This window comes from Idiotropiscis lumnitzeri, chromosome 3 (assembly GCF_059441095.1).
Source record: "Idiotropiscis lumnitzeri isolate Australia: NSW breed Sydney's pygmy pipehorse chromosome 3, RoL_Ilum_1.0, whole genome shotgun sequence".
NCBI classification, from domain to species: Eukaryota; Metazoa; Chordata; class Actinopteri; order Syngnathiformes; family Syngnathidae; genus Idiotropiscis; species Idiotropiscis lumnitzeri.
The window spans coordinates 8,431,825-8,454,627 of NC_142393.1; the positions used below are offsets into that span (position 1 = coordinate 8,431,825).

Genomic DNA, 22,803 nt, shown 5'->3' on the forward strand with positions numbered 1-22,803 from the left:
TCACTACCCATCTTTGAAACTATATTGAAAACACATTTTTATTCTCTGTTTTTTTTTTTTTTACTCAGCATGAGACTTGTTTCTGGTTTTACCATTTTCGTGCTTTTTTTTAAACTTATTATTAATTTATTATTATTGTAATGGTATGTCCCTGTAGTAGGTGGGAGGCACGGGTTACGTGATGTCAGAATAAGGAAATAGAGGCACGCTTGAACGCAAGCTGCTGTCTCACGTCTCGTCTCACAAAATCAGTCGGTAGTGGCGCTTTTGACGCGGTCTGAGGCATGTCTTGTCATTTGCACATTTCCTGAGTAGGTTCATCACACGCACGAGTGCCGATTCGTGGGCCGGACTAAAATTAACCTCTGGACTTTGTTAATCTAACCCTTTTTTTAAATTTGTCACCCCCCGCCCCAAAAGTGGGAGTATGGCCGGGCCGGATGGACTGCCCAGCTCTGAGTATTATGTTTTCTAACAATACCTAACAATATTTATAATTTCATATGTACCTGTGGAAAAAGCTTGTGGTACAAATATACGCAAACAGCGTACGTACCGTGCTGGTTACATTCAAACAACTTTCACGGATTGAAAAGGTGATATGGTATAATATTTAGTATGAGGAGATTCAAAGGCTCTCACGGTTCAAATCGCAAAGAGTCCTTATGCTAAATAATTCAATGTGTGGAGGCAACTGGCCAACTGTCATTTTTGCTGATCGGGTTCAAGTCAAATTCAGAAGCAAGGCGCAGGGTGCGGTGGCCCCTACCTCACAATTCACACAGCCATCTTACCTGCTTCTGAAAGAGAAGGTACAGTAAATGTCATAGATATCTCTTCTTCTTTTTTGAGTTGCAACCCATTGAATGTTCATTTTGTCTTTTTTTCCATTGAATTGTTCATTTGTTTTTTTCCCAATTTCAAAAGAAGACAATTCTTGAATTCATATTTATGTTTTGAGCATCCCGTATGGATTAAAGTTTCACCCGCTCAATAAAGCAGCTTCAGCCCTGGTCTCAAAATGCAGCCTACTGGTGGCCTGGCTACCAGGTGTATGCCGACTGGCAGCCGGTTCAGGGTGCACCCCGCCCAGACAACTTGGATAGGCTCCAGCACCCCCGCAACCCTCGTGAGAAGAAGCGGTTCAGATAATGGATGGATGGATGAATAAATTCAGAGCTGAGTTACATAACATTTTACATTTGATAAGCCACAGAAACTCTTTTAATATTAAACTTGGATGCTTTGTTGTCAAATTGGGGCCCATACAACATTATCATGTGAGCTGCAAGTAGCCCCCGGACCATGAATTTGAAACCCCTGCTTTAGAGAAATTGTGTAAAGAGGAATGGTTGAAGATCCCTTTTCCGTATTTTCCCATTTTGTGAAATATTATAAAAGATTAGGTGTTTTGTGTTGAGAGGGAGTGTACAAAGTATTTATATTAATACTAATAATTGTGATCTGATGTTTTTTGTTTTTTTCCCCCTAAATGCACTTAAATTAAAGGTTGGATTTTCCTCTTTTTTTAATGGTGGCATAACATTATTTTAATGAAAACTGAATTTATTAGAAGCGAAAGAACACATCTTAAGCAAAGGTGTCAATAATTATGGAGGCAAGTCTAGGCATAGTGGCCATATTGGTATCTGATATGCAAAGATGCCATCAAACCCTATCTGACTCCCCCTCGTCAAACCCACAAATTCTCACAAACACGATGTCAAATACCTGAATACACAAATACAAACAACAAGAAGTTTAAAAATGAAATCATGACAACGGTCTCTATTCATTGCCGTGTGGAGACATTTTTCATCCACCCGAACCAGTTTGGACACCCCCGGCATGGAGGCACTTAGTACAGACCTGTGCAGGCAGCCTCAACTCAGCTTCAGTCTCCAAGGCGCGTCATCATTACAGCTCCTCTCTCCTCTTCTGCTGCCACTCTTACACCTTTTTGGGTTGTTATTTTTCCACTGATGGTGTTGTGGCTTCTACGCTCTCATTTCGATGTGTTTGCCGTCGCCTACTGCCTCCGTCCACCTCCAGTAACCCATGTCCGCGTGCATCCCGCCTCCTCCTCGCGCCCCCGCTAACGCTCCGCGGTGCCCGCCGTCACCATGTCCACTCCGCCCGTAGACCCGCTCTCGGCTGTGGAAAGCGGCCCCCAGTCGCACTATTTCCAGGTAGGTACGGAGGATTAAAGACGACGAAGGGTTGACTCGTTATCTTGTGGATACTTGTGGTTGAAAATGAATGCGTCGCATTTGGGTTTGTAGGCTACTTTCTTCCTTTTTTTTTTTCTGCAGTTGACGCTTGGTAGACAAAACAGCATTATCGTAATGATAGCCATCTTTTCACACAAAAAGACAAGATTAGGGCAGTTGTAGCTTGTGTTTTAGCGTTTAGAACAGCGTCATGGATTGAAAAAGTGATAGAACAGCGTCTGTTAGAACTCGTCGGTAAATACTACGGTGATAATCTGCTTCACCTGTAGCCCCAATCTAGAGGGCCTTTAGCATTCAAGATTACTGATTTATTTGTTTAACCGAACTGCTAAATGCTCTGTATCACACAGCCTGCATCCTCCTTGCAGTCTTAATTTGTTATTTGAGGAAAGCTGCAGTTCAATAAAACAGCATTTTTTTCCACACAGCCACTCTGAAGAGGCTTTTTTGAAATGCTTCAAGATGATATCTGTGTTTGGGACATGTACTGGCCCTGAAAAACACACGTGAATATATTTACATGCTAACTATGCGAATTTCATTGTTGCGTGTTGTGATCAAAAGTCACTCAATTTCAAAATATCAAAACAAATGTGAGTTTGTTTTAACCGAATATATTTCATGTGATATAAAAGTGCGATGTCAATCTATCATAGGCAGCAGTAGTACCTTTTGTTTTGTACAATTCATTAATCAAGTTAATATGGAGAGAAATGCAAATCCATCCATTTTCTGTCGCATTTTCCTTATTAGTGTCATGAGTGAGCTGAAGCCAATCCCATCAGAAACTGGGCATGAGGTGGGCTACAACATGGATTTGTCACCGGTCAATCGCAATGCACACACTTACATTCACACCTATACAGTATCGAATTTCCAAGATTGCATTTTATTAATGTGGATGCCAGAAAAAACCCACACGAGCATGGGAAGAAAATGCAAACTGTATTGAGCTGAGATTCAATCTCAATGCTGTCATTTTTTTTCTGGAATCCTGCTTGATGGGGGTTTACCTTTAATCCCGGGTTCGGAATGGTATAGGATAAAAAGTTCACGGGAGCGTGATTATGCAGTTGTGGGGAAAGATACTCAGAGTCCATGCGGAAAAGGGGGGAAACATATTCATTAATGTAGCTGACCTCCTAAATGGGAGGAGTACTGGTGTGGGAGTTCATCTGAATGGGAGCAAGACAGGATCTGAGTCGTTTGTTTGAGGACGGGACAGGACAGGACAGGATTTTTTATTTTTTATTTTATTTTTTTTACAATGGCCCAGGACAATAAGGTACAGGTTTTTTTTCTGTGGAAGTGGGATGGGACGGTAATGAAAAGCTACTCCCGTGTCACCCTCTTATTTAAATTTTGAGCTCCATAAATGTGTAAGAGATGTGTTAACCAGTAATCTACCGTGCCAACCTGTTTTTATTGTACAAACCCCAATTCCAATGAAGTTGGGATGTTGTGTAAATATAAATAAAAACAGAATGTGATGATTTGCAAATAATTTTTAACTCATAATACAACGCGTACACCACCAAGGCACAATATTAATCTTGTTTCCATTTAACAACGCTCAATAAACCTTTGGGAAACGTGATATGCAAGTTCTTCAGGCCAGCATCCAACCAATCGCAATCCACCAAAACTGTCACGGATGCCAATCCACCAATACCCCAGCCCACGAAAATAGCTGAACGTAGCAATGACAGTAACCTTTTAAGAAATAAGTGGTATGCCGCACAATATTTTGATCTAAATTGACAAAAAACAAAAAGGATCAGACAGAAGCATCAATTTAGAAACGTCTCAAAAAAGCAAACTAAATGAACCATGCAGCATACTGTAGGTCTGATATTGGTTGAAGTTGTATTGGAATATCGATCAGTTGGATGTGTTGCTGATGCTTTGTCTCTGCCCACAGCTGCCCAGGAAGTTGCCGAAACGCAAGAGCCGCTTCAAACGCTCGGATGGCAGCACGTCCTCGGACACAACATCAAGTTTCATCAAACGGCAGGTAAAAAAAAAAAAATCACTACTTCTTTCTTTTGTTCTTCGAGACCTTTATTGAAGCAGGTGTCAACGTTCGCCTTGCGGCGATGAGGAGGTGGACCCAAGAAGCGAGGCAGCAGGGGTAGGTGAAACTTAAAGGGGATTTATTCCGGAGCTCAGCAGGGACAAACAACGGGGCGTGGACAAAGAAACAACAAAAGGCAACTAAACAAGACTGAACGGGCACAAGGATAAGGAAACTAGAGAGCATCAACAGGGCAGGTAATAAACGTGGTCGTGGCAGTACATGAAATGCGGCAACAAGCGAGACACAGAGGAGAAATGCGGCAGCATGATCAATGACCCGACAATGTGGTGTCGGTCTGGGGGGTTTAAATAAACAGTGATCAAGGGAGCAGATGAGAAACAGGTGCGTGATGATGAACTGGGAACAGGTGCGTGGCTGGTGAGAACGAAAAGGCTGAGAGGGAAACGCCCCTCTCAGCTGACAAAACAAAAACAAGGTGCACATGGAAGGGAGGTGACGAAAACAATAACAAAAGCACATGGCAGGAAGGAGGGAAGAAAATAACAACAAAAACACTGACGTGGCAGACACGGGTCATGACAGTACCCCCCCCTCAAGGGACGGATTCCAGACGTCCCAAACGAAAACAGTCAAAACGAAACCAAGTCCAAGAACGAGGGTGGGCGGAAGGGGGCCGGTAGGTGGGACCACCGCCCGAGAACGAGACCGGTCTGGCGGATGTCCAGGGGGCCAGACCAGCGAGTCCCGATGGGGCCATTCGGGCGGGCGTCCGGGAGGCGGGACCAAGGCCCGCGAACTAGGCCGGTCTGGCGGATGTCCAGGGGGCCAGACCAGCGAGTCCCGACGGGGCCATTCGGGCGGACGTCCGGGAGGCAGGACCAAGGCCCGCGAACTAGGCCGGTCTGGCGGATGTCCAGGGGGCCAGACCAGCGAGTCCCGACGGGGCAATTCGGGCGGGCGTCCGGGAGGCCCGATCAATAAGTTCCCCCGTGAACATTCAGGCGGACGTCCGGGCGCACCCGAGACCGGAACGTGGAGCGGCGGCTGGTCGTCCAGCCCCGCCGAGTCAGGAACGTGGAGCGGCGGCTGGTCGTCGAACCCCGCCGAGTCAGGAACGTGGAGCGGCGGCTGGTCGTCGAACCCCGCCGAGACAGGAACGTGGAGCGGCGGCAGGTCGTCGAGCCCCGCCGAAGCAGGAACGTGGAGCTGTGGCTCGTCGTCGAACGCTGGCGGGACGGGAACTTGGAGCGGCGACGGTTCATCGGAGGGCACAGAGGACGTGGCTTGGAGCGGCGGATGATCGTCGAGTGCCGGCGGGACAGGAACCTCTTGCGGTGACGGTTCATCCGAAGCCGACGAGAACGTGACTTGGAGCGGCGGATGATCGTCGAGTGCCGGCGGGACAGGAACTTGGAGCGGCGGCTGGTCCTCGAACCCCGCCGAGACCGGAACGTGGCGCGGCGGCTGGTCCTCGAACCCCGCCGAGACAGGAAGGTGGAGCGGCGGCTGGTCCTCGAACCCCGCCGAGACAGGAAAGTGGAGCGGCGGCTGGTTGTCAAGCCCCGCCGCGACAGGAACGTGGAGTGGTGGCGGTTCGTCGGATGCCGCCGAGGCAAGGGCGGCAGGCGGCGGCTGGTCATCGTCCACCGCTGAGGCAGGAATCTGGAGCGGTAGTGGATCGTCGGACGCCGCCGACACGGAGGCGAGAAGTGGCGGTGGTTCATCTGGCACCGCAGGGCCAGAGGCGAGAGGCGACGGCGGTTCATCGGACGCCGCCGAGAACGGGACTTGGAGCCGCGGCGGGCCGGGCGTAGCGGGGACCGGGACTGGTAGCGGACGCAGGGCGTGCTCCGCCGCGACAGGGACTTGTGACGGACGCAAGGCGTGCTCCGCCAGAACAGGGACTGGGGGCGGACGCAGAACGTGCTCCGCCGGGATAGGGACTTGTGGCGGACGCATGGCGTGCTCCGCCGAAACAGGGACTTGTGGCGGACGCAGGACGTGCTCCGCCGGAACAGGGACTTGGGGCGGACGCATGGAGTGCTCCGCCGGAACAGGGACTTGGGGCGGACGCATGGAGTGCTCCGCCGGAACAGGGACTTGGGGCGGACGCATGGAGTGCTCCGCCGGAACAGGGACTGGTGGCGGACGCAGGACGTGCTCCGCCAGAACAGGGACTTGTGGCGGACACAGAACGTGCTCCGCCAGAACAGGGACTTGTGGCGGACGCATGGCGTGCTCCGCAGGAACAGGGACTGATGGCGGACACAGGGCGTGCTCCGCCGGGATAGGGACTTGTGGCGGACGCAGGACGTGCTCCGCCGGAACAGGGACTTGTGGCGGACGCAGGACGTGCTCCGCCGGAACAGGGACTGGTGGCGGACGCAGGGCGTGCTCCGCCGGACCAGGGACTTGTGGCGGACGCCGAACGTGCTCCGCCAGAACTGGGACTTGTGGCGGACGCATGGCGTGCTCCGCCGGAACAGGGACTGGTGGCGGACGCAGGGCGTGCTCCGCCGGAACAGGGACTTGTGGCGGACGCAGGACGTGCTCCGCCGGAACAGGGACTGATGGCGGACACAGGGCGTGCTCCGCCGGGATAGGGACTTGTGGCGGACGCAGGACGTGCTCCGCCGGAACAGGGACTTGTGGCGGACGCAGGACGTGCTCCGCCGGAACAGGGACTTGTGGCGGACGCAGGGCGTGCTCCGCCGGACCAGGGACTGGTGGCGGACGCAGGGCGTGCTCCGCCGGACCAGGGACGGGTGGCGGACGCAGGGCGTGCTCCGCCGGACCAGGGACTGGTGGCGGACGCAGGGCGTGCTCCGCCGGACCAGGGACTGGTGGCGGACGCAGGGCGTGCTCCGCCGGAACAGGGACTTGTGGCGGACGCAGGACGTGCTCCGCCGGAACAGGAACTTGAAGCGCTGGCGAGGCGCCGGAGCGGGGGTCAGCAGCTCTCGGGAGGCCAGAACAGGCCCCAGCAGCTCGGGGGGAACCGGGACGGGGCTTATCATCTGGCGGGGAGCCGGAACGGGACTCATCTGCTGGCGGGGAGCCGGCACGGGGCGCGGCAGCTGGCGGGGAACCGGAACGGGGCTTGGCAGCTGGCGGGGAGCCGGGAAGGGGCTCAGCAGCTGGCGGGGAGCCGGGAAGGGGCTCAGCAGCTGGGGAGGAGCCGGAACGGGGATCAGCAGCTAGCGGGGAGCTGAGACGGGGCTCAGCAGCTGACAGGGAGCCCGGACGGGACGCTGCGGCTGGCAAGGAGCCGGGACGGGACTCAGCAGCTGGCGGGGAGCCGAAAAGGGGCTCAGCAGCTGGGGAGGAACCGGAACGGGGCTCAGCAGCTAGCGGGGAGCTGAGACGGGGCTCAGTAGCTGGCAGAGAGCCGGGATGGGACGCTGCGGCTGGAGAGGAGCCGGGACAAAGCTCAGTAGCTGGCGGGGGGGCGACAGAGGGCCGGATGCAGCAGTCGGTCCGGGCACAGCCGAACCGGGGGCCCTGATCCCTATCAGCCTGCCGCCATAGGGAATCAGGGGAATGGGGAACACGCGGGACCAAGGTTACAGGGGCTGGTGAACGCGAGCTAGGGGGTGCCAGGGGAACGTGAGCAGGTGCTAAAACCGATGGTGAACGAGGGGAACGACGTGGCCGTGATCTACGTGATTTGGGACGTGAAGTGCGCGAGGTGGATTGGGAGGTGGTCTTGGAAGACTCAAACGAAAAAGGTGTCAGGAATGGTTCGGGGGGGAAAAAGTGACTGGTACTAACTGTGTCCGGGTGGCGCTGAGCGTCTAACAAGGCGTAGATGTGGTCTGCATCGTACTCGTGATCCGAGTCGACAAAAACGTGCGGGGCATAGTGCTCAGAATCATCTGCTAAATCATTATCAACTAAAGCGTGAGTGGGTGAATTGGCCTGGTGATCAAAATTGTCGTCGTAATCGGAATCAATGGTACAGTGTGGAGGAAGGTCGGGAAGGAAGACGAGGGCGTTACCGTGAAAGGAAGACGAGGTACGGGGCTGGTCGGCAGGCTGGTGAGGGGCAGGCACCGGAGGCTGCACGGTCGGTGCAGCTGACGTGGGGGCTGCATGGATTGCTGCAGCTGACGTGGAGGCGACGTGGGTTGCTGCTACGGACGTGGAGGCGACGTGGGTTGCTGCAGATGACGTGGAGGCGGGACGCCTTTCAGCCAGCTGTCGGTCGGCCAGCTGTGCCAGCCTCATGCTCTCCACCATCTTGACCTCCAGCTCCACCATCTGAGCTGTCAGCTCCATGATAGTCTCCCGTGGTGGTACCGCGGCGGCGCCCTTCTCCGCGATCGAGGCCACCTGCTCCGCTATCTGGGCCAGTCGTGCGCCCAGCTCAGCGCGGCGGGAGTCCAAAAGGTGGGCGGTCTTTTCGAACAAGTCCTCGTAATCTGGGGAAGCGGGTAGCGTGGCAGACGTGGCGCTGAGCTGATCGGCGGGTTGGTGGGGGGGGTCCGTGCGGCGGTGTCCATGACGCCGCCGCGAGCCCCTCGCTGGGTCCTTCTTTCGAGGTCGGGTCATTCTGTCAACGTTCGCCTTGCGGCGATGAGGAGGTGGACCCAAGAAGCGAGGCAGCAGGGGTAGGTGAAACTTAAAGGGGATTTATTCCGGAGCTCAGCAGGGACAAACAACGGGGCGTGGACAAAGAAACAACAAAAGGCAACTAAACAAGACTGAACGGGCACAAGGATAAGGAAACTAGAGAGCATCAACAGGGCAGGTAATAAACGTGGTCGTGGCAGTACATGAAATGCGGCAACAAGCGAGACACAGAGGAGAAATGCGGCAGCATGATCAATGACCCGACAATGTGGTGTCGGTCTGGGGGGTTTAAATAAACAGTGATCAAGGGAGCAGATGAGAAACAGGTGCGTGATGATGAACTGGGAACAGGTGCGTGGCTGGTGAGAACGAAAAGGCTGAGAGGGAAACGCCCCTCTCAGCTGACAAAACAAAAACAAGGTGCACATGGAAGGGAGGTGACGAAAACAATAACAAAAGCACATGGCAGGAAGGAGGGAAGAAAATAACAACAAAAACACTGACGTGGCAGACACGGGTCATGACAGCAGGCTAAAAACTAAGGCCCTTACATTCTCTTTTGCAAGAGTGACCCGGTCAAGAAGCAGCAGCACGAGGGTCCATAACAAAATAATAACATTCCTGCTCATTTTTGTTTGTATTGTGAACTACTTTCTTGTCTGGGGTGAGGTGAGATTGAGATTAAGAATTCAGTCATATGCAGGCCGTTTTGTGCCATCTCAAAATCCGATGATTCAGCGACTAAAGAAGTGAGAGGCGACTGGCATTTCTGTCTATGCTTTGTCTAAAAGATTATAACAATCGATTTGTGGTGGAATTTTTCTCATTAACTATGAATTAATATTCAGGCCACATAGCATTAGTAGTCATCGACGTCTCCTTTGTTGTAGTTTTTACTTTGATCAGAAGAGGGCAACGGTATGCTTGAATATGGTGCTCATATATGAAAAATCCCAGCAGAGGCTCACTATGTAATTAAAGTTTTTGGGTCAAGATCATGTAAGAGAGCCAAATTAAGATTTGGCGAAGCACTCATGCTGGTGTAGCATCTCTGTTGATTTGATGATTGCTGTCGTGTTTTTATTTGCCGGTTGTGTTGTTTCTGAGGTGTATTTCATTTGATGCGTCCTGGTGTAAGAGGAGGACTGTTTGTAGTTTTTCGAGTCATAATCAGGACAGGAGTTCTGAGGTCTTAATGAGTTCAAGTTCAACTGTTACCAAAGCACTACATTTACAATTTCATTCTTCATCTTTCGATGGCAGTGTTCAAAATGAGAGTCTACAATTTGATTGCACGGCATTTGTGCTCATCGTATTGACGTTGATATTTGCTTTGTTTCTCTAAAATGTGGACGTGTGTATGACTTTCAATTTTGTTCTGTGGCAAGAAGCATTTACGCAAGGAAGTGGGGCAGCTTGCAAGAAAAAGAGGAGGGACAAAAAGGCTGAGCAGACACCTTCTTCAGGAGGGAACATTAGTTATCCTGAATCGGGGGTGGGGGGGGGCTAATGACAACCTCTAGATCCCCTGAAAATATTGCAAAGGCGTGAAATATTCATGATGTTCCCTGTAAAGGCCTCGGGTGACATGGTGCGTGGGTTCGATGCTTTATTTCGTCTCCACACAGGCGGCGGCACCCATAGGTGATCTGACAAAATGTGTTTAATGCCGAGGGAGGCCATTTCCCCCCCCCCCAACAGAGCAGAAAGTTTCTTGTCTGTGGTGGGGTGGGGTGCCCATGGAGGAGCAGTGGCGTATGACTCATTTCTGCAGCAGCATGCTGCCATATGTAGGACTGAATGTTGCTAGCTGCCTTGAATGGCTATTCTCTCACTGGGAAGTTTGTGGAACAAGGGTTGCAACGAGGTTGCCTGTTGTTGGCATTCGGTGGGGTCGTTGGGGTCAGGACCACACACTTCCTACGCAGATGCATGACAAAAATGCCATTTTAAATATGGAAAAAAACTACGTGCATATGTCATTTTTCATCATGCATTTCTCAATGTACGTATAAAATTTATTCATTCAAGGATGGCACAAAACTGCCGAACAGCAACCCAACTCATTTTGTGCATTTTTTTTTTTTCAAAAATCAACTCACTCAAAATTTTAATAATATTGATGTACTATGATTGTCCTGCATACCGTTCCTAATCCGTAAAAAAAAATAGAGTCAGTTATTTTGTGGTATAAGACACGATGTGAATGTAACTCTGCCATCACGTGGTGAATAATGATATTACAACGTAAAACTACAGTCGACCCCTGCAGATTTGCGGTTCGGCACTTGTAGATTTGCATATTTCCGTTTCATTTTTTTGTATGTATTTTGTGTATTTTTTCAGTTTATCTTTTATTTTATTTATTTTCGGCATATTCCCTCCATTTTTTGTGGAAAACGAGTAATTAATATTTGTATTTGTTTATTTAAGAATAGTTGGGGTTTGTAAAAAAAAGAAATGTCTGACCTACTGGTTGGTGTCTAAACAATGTGAAAAAAATGTTATTCACCTCACAATAACACTTGTTAGCTTCATTCCTCTCTCCACCTGCTTTTGTTTCTTTCAATTCCATTCCCTCGTTTCTCCTTAAGACCACCCTCCTCCTCCGCCAGCTCCCCCTCCTCCTTCTCAGATTGATCAATTGACATATTTTGACTTTGATATTGATATAACCGCACTATGATTTATGGCACTGTGTGCCAGAGAGCTATACACATGTCATTTTTTGACATTGAATTACGACTGTGCAGTTAATAGAATTCTTTTTATTTTTTGTAGATATTTGGTGACTGGATTCTCAAATCTCTGACGTTTGCATTTTTTTGCTGTTGTGAGATGAGGGAAACTGTTTCAACCTCCTGAATAATATATTTAATTTTTGTTCATGAGCTTTTTACAGCAAATGAAACAATTTGGCTTTCACTCCAGCATGTAGTCTTGGCATATTATTTGACATCGTTTGACCAGAACAACAGTCCTGTGCGTTTTTTCATATTCTGTTATATATTGCTCCTTGAGTCTAACATACATTAACTGGAATGGAACTTGTCTGTAAGAACTTGGGCTTTTGAACTTGAAATTCTGCTTCTCCCCAAAAAATTGCAACAATGAAAGTCTGCATCCTGTCTTCTTGTACTGGTGTCCTCGAGCAGGGATGGGCACGTAAATGCTGGTGGGGGGGGCACAATTTCTCATCAACGCTATTCCAGGGGCTGCATAGGACCACACACTTCTTAACAGATGTAGGACATAAATTGTATTTTATGTCCATTTTAAATATGGACATAATACATGCATACATGCAAAATAGGTCATCTTAATATATTAAAATTTTTATGTCACATTTTTCAATGCATGTATAAAAGAGCCACGATCCTAAGCAAACAAAATAACCACATACTGATTTTTTTTTCCAAAGCAAAGGACTCCCTTGAATAAAAAAATACTAGGACAAGGATCGCGCAAAGATTTTGAATGAAAACCAAAATTGCGTGCAAATAATCTTACTCAAAATTGTTTAGTTACTGTTTGTCATGCATATAATTCCAAATCTGCAGAAAAAAATATTGGGCCTGCTCACGTATCGGGCAGAATAAGACCCATTGTTAGTGTAACTAAGACACCACAACTTAAAACTACAGTTGACCACTCCATAGTCACATAGTCATTTTTTTTTCTTATTATTTTGGATTTCCCCCCTTTTTAGTGGAGGTCTTAAATTTTATGTTCATCAGTGATTTTTGAAGAATTGCTTGGGTCAGTAAAAAAAAAAGTCTAATTAAAAAAAAAAAATTCAAAATATTTATTTTCCCCAAAAACTTTTTTGGTTGCCCATTTCTGCCCTACAATAATGCAATTATTGCCCCCCCCCCAAAATAAATTCACAAATTTGTGCAGTAGTTTTAGATCTTTTCATTTGGTGGATTGGCCGGCTCGTCAGATATATACCATGCATCATGTGCCTCTCTCATGGGCTTTTTTACCCACCCTGACCCCTCTCTCATAGATTTTGCGACAATGATAAAAACCTCACGCCGTTTCTTCCCAGCATCATATTACATTCTGATCATTGATAACTCTCTCGTCTTTGCAGCCATCTGTCAGTCTCGCCCACTCTCAGGTCTCGTAAACAGTCTTCACTTCTCATTACATGTCCAAGGGTTGCCTCCATCCATCCACCTCATTCTCCTTTTTATTCCTCCAGTGCCGCCTGGCGTTGGTGCAGTGTTGTTTTGCAGAGCTTATGAGAGCAAGAAATCAGATCTTGTTATCTAACGTAGACAAACACACACAAGCAGGAGAGGTGATTGCTAGCTGGGTCTCTTTAGCGTGACACAGGAAATACTTTGGAGAGGAATTCTTTCAGATGAGCAGAGCAGTTCTGCTTTTTTTTTGGCTTATTTGGGTCTTTTTTGAAGGATTCACTTCATTTAATCTCTTGTTGTGTCTGTGTACAACGTGTTCCATGAAGGAAGACCAGGACTCAGATGTGGCTCTCGAGAGTTATTGCCTTGTGGTGAAAACAGAATAGATAAAAATATATATACTGTATATGCTTCTATGAGTTGTTTCTAAGTAGTTCATTTTCTGGTCCCTCACTGTGTTTTATTTATTGATCTATTTTACGATCTGTAATTTTCAGCACAATTCAAAAGCCAAACTGGGATGCGTCCTTAAAACATGAAAAGTAAAAAAAAAAAAAAAAAAAAAAAAAAAACATCCCAGGCATATATTTTGCTAATGAAATGTCTTTGGAGAATAAACAGGGCGAAAACTGATGTATATGTGCTGCATTGTGGGGGATGATGGGATGGAATGGGGCCAAGCAGGCGAGAAGAGGAAGCAGTTTCCTCCTTTGTGCTATATTTGGTCTTCCAGAGGATGGCGGGTGTGGGAGAGCAGCACATTGTGTTGTACATACACACAAACTCCCTCGTGAGCGTGTTGGGGTGAACACACACCTGCAAACCAACACAACAGCAAAAAAAAACACAGCACGCGCCAGATCTGGTGTCGCAATGCAAATAAGGAAATGAGAGCCTAAAGATTCCTCCATTCGCTCGCACTCTCTCTACAGGGGTCGGCTGATTCCTATACCAGTAGACCGTCGGATTCCGACCTGTCAGCAGAGGAGGACCGCGAGGCGTATCGGCGTGAAGCCGAGCGCCAGGCACAACTTCAGCTTGACAGAGCTAAGGTAAGATATCTAATGATTTCCTACCAGGAAATACATTGTTCGCAGCAACGTTGTTCATTAATAGTTGGTTATTTTTTTCTCATCATTTCTTGCGGCATGTAAACTCGTAAATTTATAACATTAGCATGTATTATCCTGCACCAGGGGAAAAAAAAGGTTAATTCAGAACATTAGAAGAAGACTCCTGAAGCCGAACAAAAACTTTTGTCTGGCTGTTGTATAATACATAATGACAACAAAAATGGAGCATAGTGCACAGTGCACTTAACACTCAATTTATAAACATTACAAAATTGATTAATTTTAAGCATTTTTATCATGTTTTTATTATGAAATCCTAATCTGCTTGCGAAAAAACAAGGACGAATTCTGAATCAGTGCAAAAAATATTGTTGACCAGTGTTATTTTAATATTGATGAAAAAAAAGTAAAGTAAATGTTGTATTTTGATGCAACACAACGATCAGTGCACTTTCTTAGAGGACGACAGAAATCGGATATTTACTATTGAAAAGCTGAAAATTCGAGGAGTTGGACAATTTAAAAATAAAACTACTTCTAAATGATTATCAAAAATAATTTGCGATTAATTTGATAATCAATTAGTTGTCAATTAATTGTTGTACCTTAAAATATAAGTCCACGTTGTCATATGTGCCTATAATATAGTCAAAACAGATTAATCACATCAGGCCACTTTATGTATTTTTTTTTCTTACCAGTCCAAACCTGTGGCGTTTGCAGTAAAGACAAATGTGAGTTACTGCGGAGCTCTGGATGAGGACTGTCCTGTACAAGGAGCTGCAGTCAACTTTGATGCCAAAGACTTCCTGCACATCAAAGAAGTGAGTCATTAAAACTCCTTCCAACAAGTTCCTCCTTTGAGTTGAAGCAGCACACATTGGCGTGATGCTGAATTTTCACCCCAATTTAACAGAAGTACAGTAATGACTGGTGGATCGGCCGGCTCGTCAAAGAGGGCGCTGACATCGCCTTCATCCCGAGCCCGCTACGACTGGAGGCAATGAGACTCAAGCAAGAGCAGAAACAGAGGTACTTTGCCGTTTGCTGGCATTTCAAAATCTGTTTTATTGCCGGTGTGCAGGAATTGTATTTGGGATTACAGTGCATGTATTAGGAAACATCGATTAACAGATGAGCGGGATAAAATATGCAAATGTTTTTCTTAATTTTTTTTTTTCGATTAATTAATTAATTATTTATTTATTTTTTTGGTCTATGGCGTTTGTGTTGTGCATTGCAGGAAAACAGGGGGCAACTCTTCCAGTTTAGGAGACATGGTGACTGGGAACTGGAGGACCACACCGCCATCTGCAGGTGAATGTAAGTATTACACATGCCTGTTAATCGCGTAAGCCCTGGCTGCAGAGCGCACTTCGATGCTTGGCTCAATCTAAACGTTTCACTCCGCCCACACGAATTCGCGACACCTAACCATCGCTTTTATGACGTGCTGTCTTATGATGACATATTTTTTTTAAAACACGAAACTTGACATTGAAAATGACATACTATTAACTGACTGAAACCCAAATACTATCTGCAACCATTCAGGGAGTCCTCGGTATGGGGTCTTCCATCCTGTTCCTCGAGGGCCAGTGTGGTGCTCGTTTTGGCTTCCTGCTGTCACACACCTGATTCAAATGATTAGGAACATTAACTACCTTATCTGATCATTTTAATCAGGTGTGTTTCAGCAGGGAGAGATGGAAAACAGGCAGGACAGGGGCACCCGAAGAACAGGATTGAGGAGCCCTGGCCTAGACACTCCAACATCAGCTACCCCATTTTCAGGGCCCCCGAACAAAAAAATAATAAAGAAGGCATTTGGAATCCGTATGGGCGGAGCCAAACATTTGGGTTGAGCCGCACGTCCGAGTGTGCTCTGCAGCAGGGCTTCTATGGTTTATCAGACTACAGCTGGTGTTTTATCTGAATCAACTGAATCGCTTTTTTATATTCAAAAGCTAAACAGAGGCAAAAACAGGTAGGTTTACGCATGAATCTTTTTAGATATGTTCTGTAGTTGTCTTTTCCCCAATTTCCTTTGCCCATCCTTCTGTGGCAATCGTCTTCTCTTTCACCCTCTGCCTTGCCTTGTGTGTGGCAGGAACATGTCCCTCCATACGATGTGGTGCCGTCCATGAGGCCGGTGGTCCTCGTGGGACCGTCACTCAAGGGTTATGAGGTCAGCGTGCCGTATTTAATAAGTGGCTAATGGAGGAACACAAACACTATTAACTATCCCTGCTCCTTTTATTGTTCTGACAATAGTTACATTAAATATTAAGTTCTTCCCTCTTCCCCCAGGTTACAGATATGATGCAGAAAGCCCTTTTTGACTTTCTGAAACACAGGTTTGAAGGAAGGTCAGTAGACATCAGAGAATTCATCATTTAGTTTCATCTATGGGGCCCAAATATTGTCTTGACTGTTTTTTTTTTTTTATGTTTTTGCTGCTTTTCACTGAAACTGCAGAATCTCCATCACCCGCGTCACTGCCGACTTGTCCCTAGCTAAAAGATCCGTCCTCAATAAAAGACCCATAATGGAGAGGTCCAACACTCGCTCCAGTTTGGGTAAAAGTCACATTATAATGATTTGATCAATTTTGGTGGACAGAAGTTTGAGGTCTGAACAATGCAAATATTTGTGGTTTATGCAGCTGAGGTCCAGAGTGAAATTGAGAGGATATTTGAACTCGCCAAAACACTCCAGCTGGTGGTTCTGGATGCGGACACCATCAACCATCCCGCACAGCTTGCCAAAACCTCCCTCGCACCCATCATTGTCTACGTTAAAGTCTCCTCACCAAAGGTACCGTCCACGATAACTTCCTTTTCCAACGCCGTCTAGACAAACTGCCCTTTTGGCTCTGCTCAGGTGCTTCAGCGGCTGATCAAGTCCAGGGGGAAGTCTCAGAGCAAGCATCTGAATGTGCAGATGATGGCCGCAGACAAACTTTCTCAGTGCCCCCCTGTGAGTGGACTATTATTTCCTGTCAGTAAAATATTTATTATTAATGGGATTAGGCTTTGGGGGAGTAACAGAATGAATAGGAACTGGTATTATGTATTCAGGAAACAAAAACACTGTCGTCCATTTTGAGAAAAAAAACAACACAAAATCAGATTACAACAGCTACATTTATTAACACTTTGAGCACAACAAGCACGTAAAATGTCATCAACCAGAATGCTAACGAGGACTGTCGTTAATGGAAATTATCGTCAAATATGTTTTTAGATGGGAATAGATGGAGAAATTCATTCAATCGTGAAGGTGAAAAAGTTGGAAAAAAATATATAATAATATTGCCAGCAAATGGCGGCATTGGGTTTCTTTTGAATGAGATCAGGTGCATCAAACCAATGCTTTTCGCTTGTGAACATGGCGCACTTCTGAAAATTTGACCATTACAAGCCACTTGTGATTGATCAAAATGTTTCTCATGTTAGATCTACTACAAAAGGTGTGACAAAAGCGAGCAAATATGACTGAATTTATTTCAATTTTAGAAAAAGAAACCGTGTGATATACTTTGTATTAAGAACTTGCACATATTCACTGTAGCATTTACATAGTTGGAGTCTTTCATAATGTATTCCGTCATAGATATTTGAATCACAAGCTGCTTGTAAATCAGAGCTTATTACACGTCTTAATGACTGCAAACAATCCCAGAAATACCAACCAGAAAGTCTTGGATGTATTTATATATATTAGCTGTCAAGATGAGGGGTGGTAATGCCAAATGCACAAGGCAGAGCAGGGCAAGCAGGAATTAACTAATTATTTTATTGACTCCAGAAAAAACGGAAATTACCAACCGAGATGGCATGTAAATCAATTCCCTAAAAATGAATGAACAGAAGCAGGAACCTGAAATTGACTAATTACAGCAAGGAGTCACTGTTGTTCGCACACCAGGGCAGGCCCAGAGTTGATTGAGTTCAAATAAATTGATCGTTAACAAGGTACTGTATGTCACATAGACACTGGAGGGGGTGTTTGTATGGGGGATGCATGATCGCGGGTGAAAAGTGGATGCCGGGTCCCCACTCCACAGAAGCCAACATGACATCATTGCGCACGCTGATCTCTTGGACGGACTCCAGTGAGTTCGTAATACCTTTTGGACCACCACTTTGATTAGCTGAGAATCAAGTTGGCTGTGTTTACTCCCACAGCGGCGCAAACACCCACTTCTCACAGTTAATCTGCATTTTGCGCTAGACTAGCTGCCCAAAAGTCTTCATTTAACCTAACATGCATGTTATGGGCATGTCAGAGCAAGCAGAAGTATCCTGAGCAATAAAGAAAAAGTATTTAAATGAAATTAGTTAAATCCACAGTTGGGGATGCTTTGGCGTGCTTTGCTTGACGACCACCAAAGTGGCTGCCACTTCTGTTTAAATCACGTACGGTTGCCCGCAGGATTTGTTTGATGTCATTTTGGATGAAAACCAGCTGGAGGATGCTTGTGAGCATTTGGCGGAATACCTGGAGATTTACTGGCGGGCCACTCATCTCCCAGGCACCACCCCTCTAAATCCTCTTTTAGAGCCGAGTCTGATGACCCCGCCGTCGGCCATCTCCAGCCTCCAGGTGAGCTGCTTGTCATCGGTCTCGACTGTCCCGCGTCGAGACTTGTGTGTTATGTTATGTTGCCGCCGTTTTCAACGTCTCCCAATTTTCACTCTTGTGTCTTTTGATATAATTGTCTTCGCTTGTGTGTCCTCTCGCTCATCCATGCTTAACATTTTCTGAAATGCAGGAATTAATTGAATGATGGCTTTACCAGCTGGGGTGAGTAGTGGGGTATATACAACACACATAGACACACACGCACACACATCTATTAACATCTGAGGGAAACATGGGGATGACAGTGTTTTATTCGTGCGTCGCATCCTCCCTTCTCTCCTTGAGTTGACGGTCTCAAGTGAATCAACGCTTTGAATTCACCACCAATGAATGAGACATTCGCCTAAAATGACTTAAATTGCGTGTCATTTGGCAGACTCTTCTCATTACTCCTTCTTGTCTGTTGATCCGTTTCACGCATGCCACGTAAATGTGCCAGCCCTCGCAGTGGCACATGACGCTATCGGGAATGTGTGTACTTCCTGTTACACGATTAGAGTAATAAGACTACAATAGAGTTTGTGCCCAGTACACTAACACTCGTGCCATATAGCCTTCCCATTCTCTCTTCCCATCGTCACCGTTTGACTGGCATTTACTTACTTTGTTGTAACAATGTGTGCACACAGACAAAACTTTGTAAACACCTTGTTGAAAAAGACTTACTGTGCTCTCACAAAACTTACAGTTCAACGAGGGATGCATGAAAACTATAGGACCGATATTTGGGGGCTGAAACACACCGCTAGGTAAAAAATGCTTTACTTTTTTGGTTCATAAAGATGTACAGTATATAAAAAAAAATAGTACACTGTGCATATCAATTTAAACCCGTCAATATGAATTCACCCCAACAATACCACTTTAGAAGTTGGCAACTTTACAAAAAAAGACGTCCTAACTTTATTATAATTAGGGCGGATGCATGTTTGCCCGCATCTAACTGTGGAAGCGGTATGCGATGCGCTTATTGTAATTCAAAGTCTGTGGACTGTTTACACCTTACCCTGTATAATCAAAATGTTTTCAAATAATATATATTTTTTTTAATTTTTACAGCACAATACTTAGAATGTTTTTTTTTTATCTTGCACACAAGTAAAACACTTTTTTTTAAAACAAAAACTAATACTAAAAACTCTAATTATAATTATAATACCTATAATTAGCCTGCTGGCCACCCAAATGGGTCTCACTTTGAATTTATTTTCACCCTGAATTTATTTTAATTTTTCTGTGATTCATTTCCCGTAATGTCAATCAAAAATATAATTGTTTAATTTCATTCAGTGACTCGATGTTGTTGGCACCCAATCATTTACTTAAGAGAGACCGATTGTGTGCAGTAATAAATAAAAACCGCACGCGGAACTGTTCTTATTGTTCTCTATATGCCTTCCCTTCAGGCATCAGGGGTGACATTTCGTAAGTCCGTCTTCACATGGTGTTTGCATTCTTTTGTCACCCTACTTTGTTTGCATCCACTAAAACTTTGACGTGACAGAACAGCCGCCACGAGCAGGAAGTGTGAAGCCACTTGTTGTCCAGTTGTGTCTCATCAGTCATGCTTTTTTTCCTCTTCCAGAACAAGAACCAGCCGCAGCCTAGTGAGGCTGTGGAAATGGAGGCTGAAGAGCAGGAAGAGGAGGAAGGGGAAGAGGAAGAAGAAGAGGCAGGCGAGGAGGCCGTCTCCCCTTTGGAACAGGACAGTCTCATGCCATCAGACGAGGCCAGCGACTCGCTGTCTCACGGCCACAGAGAGAGCCCGTGTCAACGGGGGGGAGAAGAAGATGAGGAAGAAGAAGAGGATGAGTATGCCTCTCCTTGCCACGGCCGCACGTACAGGGGCATGTACCCCGCCCGCCAGGGGCACGCCGGCGGCCGCAACGCCAACAGCCACGAGTCACAGGACAGGCTGCTTCAAAGTGAAGTCCAGCAGGGTCACAACCAGAGGAATAACCGCCAGCGCAGCCGCCCTTGGCCTCGAGACACCTACTAATGAATCCACAAGTCCAGGTCTATTTTTAGAGCATCACTTTCTCTCCACTGAGGGGACATTTTGACATTTCCGGGCAGATTGTCAGATTGTCAACAGGGCTCCTCTGCAATGGAATGTCTTCAGGCAAACTTGCGCTGCTTTGCCTATGTTTCTCTATTGTAGGATGTCTCCATATACAATACAGTATACTGGCCTTAAAGCAAAACGTGTTTAGGTATCTTTACTGTTGCATGAGTATCATCACTTTGAGAGTATTTGCACATCCATGCCAGAACAGGAGCTGAATGATCTTTCCGGCAAAACCTTATGTAGGAATGTTTACCGTTGAATCCACAGAGGGGAGATACTAATGCATTTTTAGATCATGTAAATATGAAAAGGAGCCTAGTTTAGTTGCATTGCTTCTTGATTTCGGTCGCTTGTTTTCAGATATTCACCTTTTATTTATTTCATTTTTAACTTGGGGAAATGGCGAATGGCACATTGCAATTGTGAAGCTGCAGTACATGTCCGTGTCATACCACCAGTGCATCTCTCTCTCGCTCTGCTATTGCACAATCACTTGCTAACACCTCGAAAAAGGGCACAGAGAATGTAAACATATGTAAAAAAAACTAATACAAAAGGGAATGTTGCTTGTTTACGTTGACCCGTCCCCACACATGAAACACGCTGCTCAGTGGTGGCTTTCGAGAATGTACGTTTGCATGCCTCAGTGCGTCTCCGAAGCGCCATCATCCGATTGTAGCACATTCTTTGATTGTAGCATCCCCAAGTTCTGCGCTATTCTCTCCGTAGTCATTTTGTGTACTGCAGTTTGACCACAGCCGACCCTCAGGTGTCCCTCAGCTCCATGTGAAAAGCATGCGGCGAAGGACTCGCAGCTGTAGCACCTGCCCGTGACGTATCACGTCATTGTGTTCTCACGCCGTCAGCACGCGAGCATCCCACAGGGTCCATACCAGCTGACTTAAGGAATTACTTGGTTACTGCTTCAACATGCTCATGTATCTAGTGTTGTATGTATATTTTGAAGAGGAAAAAAAAAAACAGCATGATTGAGGAAAAAAAAAAAGACAAAAAAACTATGCAAGTGCTGCATGATTTCTGATTCTTTTTACCGTTAAGTACTTTAGTAATGCATCGTTTCTGGTTGTGCCCGTTGTCTTGCAGTGATAGTCGTCTTTGGGGCGGTTTCCTTCTCCACTTAGAACTAACAGCACTCTTACTCACTCCCACAAGTTCAAGTTGAGCTGGGCACTCACTAACTTGTCGCACTTTGAAAATCCTTCACTGAAAACGGTCTCCAGATCAGATTGATGAATGATGTCCTGCCTGTCTTAGTTCTACAATTAGCTATTTTCATTCTATTTTGCCAGAGTGGACCAATGATTAAACAACTGATGAAGCGGTTGACGTTTATTTCCAATTTATGAAGCACAATTTTTACAAGGTTATCATTTACTTTCCTATTTCTTATTCTGTATGCAATACGAAGCCTAACATTGAAAAATGAAACGCCTTACATCTGGACTTCCTCTTTAGTGTGAGTACAAAAAAAAAAAGTGAAAAAAAATTGCACTACTTCTTTTTGAGGATGGTTGCTTTGTAATGCAATAACTGCACTAAATCTAACCGTGTATCCAGCACACTACCACAGTGTGCTAGCGCGTCACGACACGCCTCTTCCTGCTCCTGATCAAAAGGTGTACAAAGTGAGACATTTCCTGCCTGATGCTGTAAAGAATGCTTTCTATTTGAAAAATAGATTTACAATGCTAAGAAAATTATGACCAACAAAATAAATACATTTTATGTACTTCAATTGTTGGCGTCCATTTTGTTGCGCCTATTTCATGTGTTCAAGTATACATTATTAAATGAATGTACAGCTTCTGCTTTTTGTAGGTGCAAAAAGCAGGATTATAGAGGATCAGATGAAATCGCTACAAAAACTAGGCAGTTCTAAAAAAAAAAACTTTCATTCTTTCAAATTTATACATTTAGTGGGGTCGGCCCCAACGCTCAATGTGCTGTGGGCCTAACGTTTGGTCAGTTCATTATCTCCAATTCGATATTCAAGAACTGATATTTT

General features: G+C 46.1%; 2 protein-coding genes across 2 annotated transcripts in view; one reads left to right on the forward strand and one right to left on the reverse strand.

Annotated features, from left to right (window-relative positions):
• Positions 1 to 2,073, reverse strand: part of LOC148339744 (adenylate cyclase type 6-like) — a 36,373-nt gene extending 34,300 nt beyond the window's left edge. Inside the window, exon 1 of the mRNA XM_088290679.1 lies at positions 1,870 to 2,073. The gene's annotated coding sequence lies outside the window, so the exon portion shown is untranslated. The remainder of the gene's footprint in view (positions 1 to 1,869) is intronic.
• Positions 1,883 to 22,527, forward strand: LOC148339745 (voltage-dependent L-type calcium channel subunit beta-3-like). The gene is made up of 14 exons (XM_088290685.1): positions 1,883 to 2,189; positions 4,153 to 4,245; positions 13,922 to 14,041; positions 14,764 to 14,886; positions 14,979 to 15,094; positions 15,306 to 15,385; positions 16,030 to 16,049; positions 16,173 to 16,250; positions 16,373 to 16,431; positions 16,541 to 16,641; positions 16,728 to 16,879; positions 16,946 to 17,041; positions 18,500 to 18,670; positions 20,295 to 22,527. The coding sequence occupies exons 1-14, from the start codon at positions 2,124 to 2,126 to the stop codon at positions 20,706 to 20,708; spliced, it is 1,689 nt and encodes a 562-aa protein (XP_088146811.1). The 5' UTR covers positions 1,883 to 2,123; the 3' UTR covers positions 20,709 to 22,527.
• The last annotated feature ends 276 nt before the right edge of the window (positions 22,528 to 22,803 follow it).

Bases quoted from the DNA above. Each gene is read 5' to 3' on its own strand.
- LOC148339745 (XM_088290685.1), top strand. From the start codon at position 2,124: ATGTCCACTCCGCCCGTAGACCCGCTCTCGGCTGTGGAAAGCGGCCCC. The intron at 14,042-14,763 runs GTAAGATATCTA...TTTTCTTACCAG, and splicing joins TTCAGCTTGACAGAGCTAAG to TCCAAACCTGTGGCGTTTGC. The intron at 16,642-16,727 runs GTAAAAGTCACA...TGGTTTATGCAG, and splicing joins CAACACTCGCTCCAGTTTGG to CTGAGGTCCAGAGTGAAATT.